This window comes from Erinaceus europaeus, chromosome 5, assembly GCF_950295315.1.
Source record: "Erinaceus europaeus chromosome 5, mEriEur2.1, whole genome shotgun sequence".
Classification (NCBI taxonomy): Eukaryota; Metazoa; Chordata; class Mammalia; order Eulipotyphla; family Erinaceidae; genus Erinaceus; species Erinaceus europaeus.
The window spans coordinates 50,714,651-50,726,487 of NC_080166.1; the positions used below are offsets into that span (position 1 = coordinate 50,714,651).

General features: G+C 41.0%; 1 protein-coding gene across 4 annotated transcripts in view; it reads right to left on the bottom strand.

The window, feature by feature from the left end:
• Positions 1 to 11,837, bottom strand: part of NDUFAF2 (NADH:ubiquinone oxidoreductase complex assembly factor 2) — a 445,591-nt gene that overhangs the window by 259,284 nt on the left and 174,470 nt on the right. For 2 of the 4 annotated variants that reach the window (XM_060191306.1, XM_007516911.3), the window contains one exon: positions 5,106 to 5,430. The exons of the other annotated variants lie outside the window; for them this stretch is intronic. In XM_060191306.1, coding sequence (XP_060047289.1) covers positions 5,179 to 5,430 — 252 coding nt within the window. In that variant the 3' untranslated portion in view covers positions 5,106 to 5,178. Of the gene's footprint in view, positions 1 to 5,105; positions 5,431 to 11,837 lie in introns of those variants that run through there. 4 annotated transcript variants of the gene reach the window in all.

Consider the following 11,837-nt stretch of genomic DNA (forward strand, 5'->3'; position numbering starts at 1 on the left):
ATTGTTAAACCATTCTCCCACAACTCTTTGGTAAGACTTTTTTGCAGCTTATGTAAGACAAGTATTTAAGAAAGCTGTGAAAATTAATGTAAACTGTCATATTAAGATACTTAGAAGCAGATATGAGAGACTTTTATAAAAGGTACATATTGAAAACAGTTAATAAGCTAATAGGAATTTAGGACTAGAAATATTAACAAGTTAGAAGACCGGTGATTTTTCCTGTGACCCAGGGTTCAGGAATCGAAAACATCTCGGGGTTCGGGCGATAGCGCAGCCATTAAACGTATTTGGTGTGAAATGCAAGGACCAGCATAAGGATCCAGTTCGAGCCCCTGGCTCCCCACCTGCAGGGGTGGGGGGGGTCGCTTCACAGGTGGTGAAGGAGGTCTTCAGGTGTCTTTCTCTCCCTCCTCTGTCACCCCTCCTCTCGATTTCTCTCTGTCCTATCCAACAACAACAGCAATGACAACAATAATAGTAACGACAACAAGGGCAACAAAATAGGAAAAATGGCCTCCAGGAGCAGTGGATTCATAATGCAGGCACCGAACCCCAGCAATAACCCTGGAGGCAAAAATAAAGTAAAAAAAAAAGGAGTAAGTTAAAAAAAAAAAATCTTGGTCTGCAATTCAGTAATACTTTTTTTTTTTCTTTTTACATCTGCAGTAATTGTTAAGATTACTTTTCTTTTTTTTTTTTTTTTTGCCTCAATGGTTATCGCTGGGGCTTGGTGCCTCCACTGCTCCTGGAGACTGTTTTTTCCCTTTTGTTGCCCTTGTTTATCGTTGTTGTGATTGCTGTCGTCCTTGTTGGATAGGACAGAGAGAAATCGAGTGAGGAGGCGAAGACAGGAAGAGAGAAAGACACTTGCAGACCTGCTTCACCTCTTGTGAAGCGACACCTCTGCAGGTAGAGAGCCAGAGGCTCAAACCCGGATCCTAAAGCCAGTCAGACCTTGAGCTTTGCGCATGTGCGCTTAACCTGCTGTGCTACTGCCCACCCCCCTAAAATTATTTTATAATGATATAAAGAGAATGGCTAATTTGATACTAACAGCTGCTAAAAGTATCACTCCTTACTTATAGGCTATTTCGGTCACTCAATAAGTATGTTATGCTGGTCACATTTATTTGTTTTAGAGTAAGTTTTTATATAGTATTTTTCTGTAGTTCATTTTTTGGTTAAAAATTCTACTGGTGGGAGTCGGGCGGTAGCGCAGCGGGTTAAGCGCACGTGGCACAAAACGCAAGGATCGGCGTAAGGATCCCGGTTCGAGCCCACCTGCAGGGGAGTCGCTTCACAGGTGGTGAAGCAGGTCTGCAGGTGTCTATCTTTCTCTCCCCCTCTCTGTCTTCCCCTCCTCTCTCCATTTCTCTCTGTCCTAGCCAACAACAATGATGACATCAATAACCACAACAATGTTAAACAACAAGGGCAACAAAAGGGAAAATAAATATTTTAAAAAAAAATTCTACTGGTAAGTAAAAATCCCAACATCTTTTAAGGGATTCATTGTGTCACTTAACCAAGGATTTCTTTCTGTTATTCAGAGTACTAACATTTGGGCCATCTATTAAGTAAATATTTATTGAACACTTATTAGAATGCCATAAGCCCCTATAAGACAAATCTAGAATTAGAACCCTATATGGCCCTTGAAAAATACTTTTGTATGTAAACAGCGTTGTTTTGTTTTTACCACTGGGCAGCCTCACAGCCCAACGTTTTCTTCTTCTTTTTTTTTCACTTCATAAAATGGAAACACTGACAAGACTATAGGATAAGAGGGGTACAACTCCACACAATTCCCACCACCAGAACTCCGTATCCCATCCCCTCCCCTGATAGCTTTCCTATTCTTTATCCCTATGGGAGTATGGGCCCAGGGTCATCACGGGGTGCAGAAGATGGAAGGAAGGTCTGGTTTCTGTAATTGCTTCCTCGATGAACATGGGCGTTGACAAGTCGGTCCATACTCCCAGCTTGTCTCTCTTTCACTAGTGGGGCGGGGCTCCAGAACACATTGGTCAGATTGTCTGCCCAGAAAAGTCAGGTTAGCATCATGATAGTATCTGGAACCCAGTGGCTGAAAAAGTTAAGATATAAAGCAGAACAAATTGTTGACTAAAGGTGAGAATATTGCAGATGAAGATTTAGGGTCTCCATTTTGGAAAAAGCTAGTAGGTATGTTTTAAGTATATTCCAAAGGGCCTATGATTACTAACTTTTGCCTGAGTGTGACAGGTAACAACATACAGGTGGACCAAAGATACTGTCTGGGGAGATGGTATCAGAGTTGGAAAAAGGATCAGAGGGGGTCGGGCGGTAGTGCAGCGGGTTAATCGCACATGGTACAAAGTGCAAGGACCAGTGCAAGGATCCCAGTTCGAGCCCCAGGCACCCCACCTGCAGGGGGGCGGGGGGAGGTCGCTTCAAAATCGGTAAAGCAGGTCTGCAGGTGTCTATCTTTCTCCCCCTGCCTCTCCTGCTCTCTCGATTTCTCTCTGTCCTATCCAACAACAACATCAATAGCAATAATGACAACAAGGGCAACAACAAAATGGGGGTGGGGGGAATGGCCTCCAGGAGTAGTGGATTTGTGGTGCAGGCACTGAGCCCCAGCAATAACCCTGGAGGCAAAAAGAAAAAGGATTAGAAAGCTGCATCACAGAAGAGAGTAGCTCCCAGATATGGGAAAAGTATATAAATATTGTTAACTATAAACCCCATCTATTTGATTTGGGGCCCATATTCAGGTCAGGAGCCTGTGTAACCCAGGCTGCCCTAATTTCAGAATCCATCTTCTTCAAATGGTAGAGTATGTTGCCTAACCTCCCCTCAGAGAATAGAACAGTCCCTACCATTGTTGCTCTACATTGAGGGCAAGGTCCTATAGGGGCCCACAAAGGGGTTCATTATGTTGTTCCTGTCTTTTAACATGCACCTTGTTACTTTCCTTCCATCTATATACTGATAGGATCCTCATTACCAGTGGAATTGCTTTATGAAAATATTCCCCAATTTCCTCTTTTCTCAAAGTAAAATTTATTTATTTTTGCCTCCAGGGCTATTGCCGGGGCTTGGTGCCTGCACTACAAATCCACTGCTCCTAGAGACTATTTTTTTCCCTTTTGTTGCCCTTGTTGTTTATTGTTGTTATTGCTGTCATTGTTATTGCTGTTGTTGGACAGAACAGAGAGAAATTGAGAGAGGAGGAGAAGATTGAGAAGGGGAGAGAAAGACACCTGCAGACCTGCTTCACCACTTGTGAAGCGACCCCCTGCAGGTGGGCAGCTGGGGCTCAAACCCAGATCCCTATGCCGGACCCTGTGCTTTGTGACATGTGTGCTTAACCGGCTGTACTACCGCCAGGCCCCCTCGAAGTAAAATTTAATCCCACATAACTTGATTGTCTAAATCTATTGGTCCTAATTCCTCTTCTTGAATTCAAACACAGCTAGCCTTTGCTAATCTACTCAAGGTCTTTATGGTTTCTTTTTTGTTTAGCAATTGTCTTGCTCTCCACATCTCACCCAAGTTCATGACATTAATTAGTCCTTTTAAAATTATGTAGAGTGCCTGTGCTGCAATGAGTCTTCTCGGTTTTTTCTTTCATGTTTTTATCATTTAGGAAAGCTCACTATTTACCCTTATTTCAATCAAGACATATTTTGAGTGGTTTCTAAAATCCAAATGTATCTGGATTAGAATCCAAAATGTAATGAGAATTTATAGTTACATAATACTTCTTAAGAGGACAATCCAAGGATGGGAAAAACTGAGCAAATTCTTAAATCCAAAATGGTGACTGAACAGTTCTTAAAACTGATTATATTAATGAGCAAGGAGGAGACTGAAATTTGAAGGTTTTTTTTTTTGTTATATTTAATTATTGGATAGAGATAGCCAGAAATGGAGAGGGAAGGGGGTGAGAGAGAGACAGAGAGACATCTGCAAGCCCTGCTTTACCACTCATGAAGATTTCCCCCTGCAAGTGGGGATGAGGAGCTTGAACCTGGGTCCTTGAACATTGTTACATGCACTCAACTAGGTGTGCCATAGCCTGGCCCCTGAAATTTGAACTTTTCTTTTTTCTTTCTCCAGGGTTATTGCTGGGGCTCGATACCTGCACTATAAATCCACTGCTCCTGGAGGCTATTTTTTTCTTGATGTTTATCATTGTTATTATTGCTGTCATTGTTGTTGGATAGAACAGAAAGAAATGGAGAGAGGAGGGGAAGACAGAGAGGAGGAGAGAAAGATAGACACTTGCAGACCTGCTTCACCACTTGTGAAGCGATCCCCCTGTAGGTGGGGACCCGGGGGCTGGAACCAGCATCCTTATGCATTCCTTGCACTTTAACCTGCTGCGCTACTGCCCGGCCCCCTTGAACTATTTTATTTTATTTTATTTTATTTTATTTTATTTATTGCTGGATAGAGACAGAAACTGAGAATGGAGGGGGAGATAGAGGCAAAGAGACAGAGAGACACTCATGAAGCTTTCCTTCTGCAGGTGGGGACCAGGGGCTTGAACCCAGGTCATTGTGCACTGTAGTGTGTGTGTGTGTGTGTGTGTGTGTGTGTGTGTGTGTGTGTGCGCGCGCGCGCGCGCTTAACTACATGTGCCACCACCTGGCCTGGAAATTTAAACTCTTAAGACCATGTGCTTGCAAGCTCATCACTTTACACTGTGCTACCTCCCAGGCTGCTCTCAAAATTTCTTGTTCATATCAAAAAATTCCTGAATCTGAACTTAAATGTATCATGTTGAGTGAGATAAGTCAGAGAAGGACCAATTCCAGATGATCTCACTCATAGGTGGAACTTAAGGACTGTAAAGGAAAACATAAAGGTGACATTTAGACTGGTGTGGTATAGTGTGCCAAAGCAAAGAACTCTGGGAAAGGAAGGAAAGGGGTGGGATGAAGGGACAGTGGGGTCCTGGTCTGTGATGGAAGAGGGGGAATCCCCGGTCCTAGGTTGACTGTACTGTAAACCATTAATTCCCTCTCATAAAAAAAAATCTACTACTTGATAAAAATTCCTGAATGTAAAGGAATAGAGAACTATACAGTATAGACAAAAAAAAAAAATACAAATTAACTTTTAAAAACTGCTTTTATTTGTTAAAACAGTCAAATATGTATATGAAATAATTTTACTACCATGCATTCATTGATTGTGGCTCTTGCCATCTGGTGGTATCCAGGACCCTGGTTGGAAGTTTTTACCAGTAGAAGTGGGAGCCACTGAGGGTTCTTCTTTTCCGAAGTCCGGAGCAGACGCATGCCCTTTAATCTGAGTTGCTGCTGGCTGGAACAGGAGTTTCTCGTCGCTTTCTTTACTAGGGAGCTTCTCTCTTTCATAAAAATCTTCACATTTCATTTTAATTTCTTTTATGTGTTTTTCATTCTTCAGTATTTCCTGCATATATACATAAATGGGAGACATTAAATTTCTAGCTAGGAGAAAGCCCACCCCCCCAAAAAAAAAAAACCTCCAGGTTTTATGAAAATAAAAGTTGATAAAAATAAAGCATATAGGGGGTCGGGCGGTGGCGCAGTGGGTTGAGCACATGTGGCACAAAGCGCAAGGACCGGCATAAGGATCCTGGTTCGAGCCCCCGGCTCCCCACCTGCAGGGGAGTCGCTTTGCGAGCGGTGAAGCAGGTCTGCAGGTGTCTATCTTTCTCTCCCCCTCTCTGTCTTCCCCTCCTCTCTCCATTTCTCTCTGTCCTATCCAACAACGAACAACATCAACAATGGCAATAATAATAACCACAACGAGGCTACAACAACAAAGGCAACAAAAGGGGGGAAAAATGGCCTCCAGGAGCGGTGGATTCATGGTGCAGGCACCAAGCCCAGCAATAACCCTGGAGGAAAAAATAAATAAATAAATAAAGTAAAAAAGTAAAGCATATAAACATGGTACCTGTGCTGCATCTAAATACTATATACATAGGATTAGTTTGGAAAAGCTATCCTGGGGTGGGGGGGAAAGGGGGAGAATACAGGTCCAAAAATGATGACAGAGGACTTAGTGGGGGTTGTACTGTTATATGGAAAACTAAGAAATGTTATGCATGTACAAGCTATTGTATTTACTGTCGAATGTAAAACATTAATGCCCCCATTAAGAAATTAAAAAAATAATAATAATAAAGAAAAGCTATCTTGGATGGTCCAGGAGATGGCATATTGGACTCTCAGGCATGAGGTCCTGAGTTCAATCCCTGGCAGCACATGTACTACAGCGACATCTGGTTCTTTCTCTCCTCCTATCTTTCTCATTAATAGACAAATACAATCTTAAAAAAAAAAAAAAGAAACTAACACCCAAATAAAATAAAAGAGACTCGTTATTGAATGGGAGAAAATATTTAAAAAAAAAACTATCTTGGTTTTATATTGGTGTTTTTTTAGAAGTAAACCGCTGTCTTTGTTGTATACTGTAATAAAAAGGGGGAAAGTCCTACAATGGGGCCAGGTGGTGGCACACCTTGTTCAGTGCACATGTTACAGTGTGCGAGGACCCAGGTTCAAGTCCCTGGTCCCCACCTGCAGAGGGAAAGCTTCACATGTGGTGAAGCTGTGCTGCAGGTGTCTGTCTCCTACTTCCTCTCAATTTCTGGCTCTCTCTATCAAATAAATAAAGATTAAAAATAAAAAATAAAAAGTCTCACGAACTATTTACTATCAGTACGTTAAACAAACTATTTAATGCCACAAGAGAGTAACAGTCATTCTATGAAAGCTTTTCTAAGTTTAACAACAATTTTCTGTCTCTAAACTAATAAGTGATTGTTTCTTTTCACTGGAAAAGTGAGAGTAAGATGGACTTAGGAGTGGTCCGGGAGTGATAAAGCTTTGGACTCTCAAGCAGGACGTCCTGAGTTCAATCCCCGGCAGTACATGTGCCAGAGTGATGTCTGGTTCTTTCTGTCTCCTCCTATCTTTCTCATAAATAAATAAAATCTTTAAAAAAAAAAAAAGATGGACTTAGGAAGATATTCCCATGAGTCTGTTTTGTGGAAATGACAGTCTAGATGCTAAGCCACCCTATATAATAACAGGACCAAGTGCCTTCTATCTTCCATTCTCCTTTGGAGTGATGCCAGTGAGGACAAGAGGAACAAAATCATAGTTAACATGCTCTAGAAAACTAGGCCCAGACAGGTACTTTATTACTGGAAATGTTTCCTTAAATTAGTGCAGGGAGTCTGTGCAGTGCAGTCTGATCTCCAGACTTGCTACTATATTAGGATTTAAGTCCCAGATCACAATGAATCTATGACTGCATTTTATTGAATACAAGACTGTTAAAGTTAAGAAGTAATCATTGTCCAATATTATCACTGAAAAAGGAAGAAAGTCATACTTGTTCATACAGTCAGATTTCAGAGATGTTAAAATTTTAAAAGACGTACATCTAAAAACAAGAAAAACAGTAGTTAAATCTTTTTATTTTAAAGATTTTATTTATTAATGAGAAAGATAGGAGGAGAGAGAAAGAACCAGACATCACTCTGGCACATGTGCTGCCGGGGATTGAACTCAGGACCTCCTGCTTGAGAGTCCAAAGCTTTATCACTGTGCCACCTCCCAGACATCTTTATCTTTATTGATTCATTCTTCCTCTTCTATCTTGATGATTATTTTTAAGTAGATGGATTTTAAAAACTGAAATAACCTCTCATCAGGGTTTCACGGCTATGGACCAATTTTTTTCAGTTAGAAAGAAAGGCAGAGGGATTCGGGCGGTAGCGTAGGGGGTTAAGCGCACTTGGCACAAAGCACAAAGACCGGCATAAAGATCCGGGTTCAAGCCCCCGGTTCCCCACATGCAAGGGAGTCACTTCACAGGCAGTGAAGCAGGTCTGCAGGTGTCTATCTTTTTCTCCCCCTCTTGTTTTCCCCTCCTCTCTCCATTTCTCTCTGTCCTAACAACAATGACATCAATAACAACAACAATAAAACAAGGGCAACAAAGGGGAATAAATAAATTTAAAAAGAAAAAGAGATTTAAAAAAAGAAGAAGAAGAAAAGAAAGAGAGACAGAAGGAAAGACCAAGGCTTCTTCCAAAGTAGTAGGGATTAGGCTCAGACCTGGCTGATGTGTTCGGCAAAGCACTTTCCAAATGTTCTTTTGGATTACTTGTATTTTCTTTAAAAAAAAATTATTTTCAAATATATTTTATTCATTTATTTATTCCTTTTTGTTGCCCTTGTTGTTTTATTATTGTTGTTACTATTGTTGTTGATGTCGCCATTGTTGGATAGGACAGAGAGAAATGGAGAGAGGAGGGGAGGACAGAGAGAAGGAGAGAAAGATAGACACTTGCAGACCTGCTTCATCCCTTGTGAAGTGACTCCCCTGCAGGTGGGGAGCCGGGGGCTTGAACCGGATCCTTATACCGATCCTTTAAAAAAATTTATAACATGAAAAAAAATTTCAGTTACTGTAATATCTGGCATTAACAAAAACAGGTTTTCCAAATTATTTATATATATATGTATATACGTATATTTAAATTTAACACTTTAAAAAAATCTAGGAATCTAAATGTATGATTAAACTTTTTGATTTTCAAAGTGAATTTCAAGTAATAACAGCCCTTTTAAAATTTTTTATTTTATTTTATTTATTTATTCCCTTTTGTTGCCCTTGTTGTTTTATTGTTGTAGTTATTATTGTTGTTGTTGTCGTTGTTGGATAGGACAGAGAGAAATGGAGAGAGGAGGGGAAGACAGAGAGGGGGAGAGAAAGATAGACACCTGCAGACCTGCTTCACCGCCTGTGAAGCGACTCCCCTGCAGGTGGGGAGCTGGGGTTCGAACCGGGATCCTTCTGCCGGTCCTTGTGCTTTGCGCCACCTGCACTTAACCCGCTGCGCTACAGCCCGACTCCCCTAAAATTTTTTTAATAATCTTTGTTTACTTATGAGACAGAGACAGCCAAAAATCAAGAGGGAAGGGGGTGATAGAGAGGGAGAGAGACAGAGAGACACCTGTAGCCCCACTTCACCACTTGCAAAGCTTTCCCCCAGCAGGTGGGGACCAGAGGCTCGAACCTGAGTCCTTGTGCATTGTAACATGTGCACCCAACCAGGTGCGCCACCCCCCCACCCCGGTCCCAATAACAGCCCTTTAAAAAGGCATACGTGAATATTTTAAATCGCATTTAAAATAATGCTTTAAAATTTTTTTTATTATCTTTATTTATTTATTGGATAGAGATAGCCAGAAATTATCAGGAAGGAAGAGAGGGAGAGAGACAGAGAGACACCTGCAGACCTGTTTCACCACTCGCAAAGCTTTCCCCCTGCAGGTCCTTGGGTACTGTAACATGTGCGCTCAACCAAGTGCACCACCACCTGGCTCCCAAAATAATGCTTTTTTACTGAAAAAAATATAGATGACTTTACCTATGGGGGCAAACAAAGCCAGGAAAATATGCAAAGCCTTGTAAAGACTGTAGTTTTGGACAGCACAGCTGAGGTTAATAAAAATGGAATTACCTTATGATCCAGCAATATCACTCTTAGAAATTTATCCCGCAGACACTCAAAAACTAATTGGAAGGGACATACGCACCCCTATGCTCACAGCTGCATTATTCACAATAGCCAGAGTGCAAGCAGCCTCAATGCCCATCAACAGATGACTGGCTAAAGAAGCCATGGAATTTATACTCCGTGGAATACTACTCTGCAACCAAAAAAAGGTGATGCTGAGTCCTCTGCGACAAAAATGGATGAAACCGGAGGTAATTATACTTAGTGAAATAAGTAAAGAGAGAAAAGACAACTATCAGATAGTTTCACTCATATATTGAATGTACAGACTGGAGACACAGGAAATTGAAAGGAAAAAAAGAAAAAGCTGAAGCAAGCAAACTGTTTCTAAGACTTGTAAAAACATGGTGTGGACTGCATCAAAGTAAAAGACTCTGGGGTGGGGGGTGGAGGGTCCAGGTCCTGGAACAGGATGGCAGAGGACCTAGTGGAGGTTGTACTGGTATGTGGAAAACTGGGAAGTGTTATGCATGTACAAACTATTGTATTTACTGTGGACTGTAAAACATTAATCCCCCAATAAAGAAAAAAGAAAGATTTGTAAAAACTATAGTGATTATTTGTGAGAAGTGGGAGGGTACGGATACAGAACTTCGGTGGTAGGTGTAGTGTGGAACGACACACTGTAATTTCATAACCTATTGTTAATCACAAATAAAAAATTAAATAAAAAAACTGAGGTTAAATTTAAGGGTTTATGGTGGGGGCTTTGAGATAGGGAGGTAGCCCAGTGAACATTGGGTGTAGGGTGCTGGTGATTTGGTGGGGTAGTGCATTTTAAGGAGGTGAAAAGATGGTACTTCTCAAACACTGAGAGGTTTGCAAACCAAGCTTACCTCAAAAACAAAAGAAATAGGGGCTGGGCAGTAGCGCCGTGGGTTAAGTGCACATGGCACCAAGCACAAGGACCGACGTAAGGATCCTTATTCTAATTCCCAGCTCCCTACTTGCAGGGGGGTGGCTTCACAAGTGGTGAAGCAGGTCTGTAGGTGTCTATCTCCCCCCCACACACACACACACTTTCTCCCTCATCTTCCCCTCCTCTCTCACAATTTCTCTTTGTCCTATCCAACTACAACAACTGCAGTAACAACAATAAAGGCACAACAAGGGCAATGAAAATAGGAAAAATGGGCTCCCGGAGTAGTGGATTCATAGTGCAGGCACTGAACCCCATCAATGACCCTGGAGGCAAATAATAATAAAAATAATAATAATGGCTTATGCTTAAAAAAAGGCTTTTGTTATTGTTACGAAGTTACAAACTTTCAGTTTTAGACACAAGAAACATTCATCTAGTGAAACTTTCCACTCAAAGCAAAGCTGAGGGAAAGAATGCTTAATAAATATTCTCATCATTTCTAAAAAATAAACAGACAAAAAGCCTACCCCATGAGTAGTTGTTATGAGTGGGGGTGAGGGGACTTAGGTCTCTCCTTTCACACACCCTGTAGAGTTCTCATGTGCAGTGACTGTACGTCACAAAGGGAATCCCTTAGTATGGTACTGGAAATAATGGAAGTAGAGAAAAATATCTGTCCATGCTCCATATTCTTCAAGGTCATCCAGAAACTTCCTTGTCTTCTTTGAAGTTTTTCCTCTTGAGAAAAATGAAAGGCTCAGGACTGAATTGAACTTAAAACCAGTGACCCACATAGGTAGAAGGAGGCTGCTGGGAATTGATAAGCAGCTTGCTTGGTTTGGTATGGGAGAGTCAGTTACATTTACCTGAAGCTGCCCATGTCTGTTGTGCTTATCTCAGTTCCACTGTTGAAAGTCTGCACAGCTGGTGCAGGCCTACCCTTCCTACAGAAAAGAAAATGGAGGATAGAGAGTTGTTCTTTCCTGCCATCAGGTAATCAGGTAATTGAGTAAAATCTCTTTACTCAATCACTACACATCAGTTGTTGGTTTATTTGCTTGTCTGTAACAGTTATTTAGGTAAATGAAAAGCCCATCTGAATAGGCTAATTATTTTAACATAGTAAGAAAGATTAAAGGTTTCAGAGTTGAAAAACATGGAGAATATAATTTCTTTCCAAAAAAGAATTTTCTTTTTTTTTTTCCCCAAAGGATAATTGTTACCAGACCCCTGTTAACAGCTTCCAGGAAAATTAAACAGAACATAAATGATTTATGAAAGGAAATCTAGTTTTGTAAATATTTGGAACAGAAAAAAATGAAAGTAGCTAGGTGGAAAGCAATGGGAATTTGTAGACTTAAATAGAAACCTTTTTTTTTTTTTTTTTAGAAA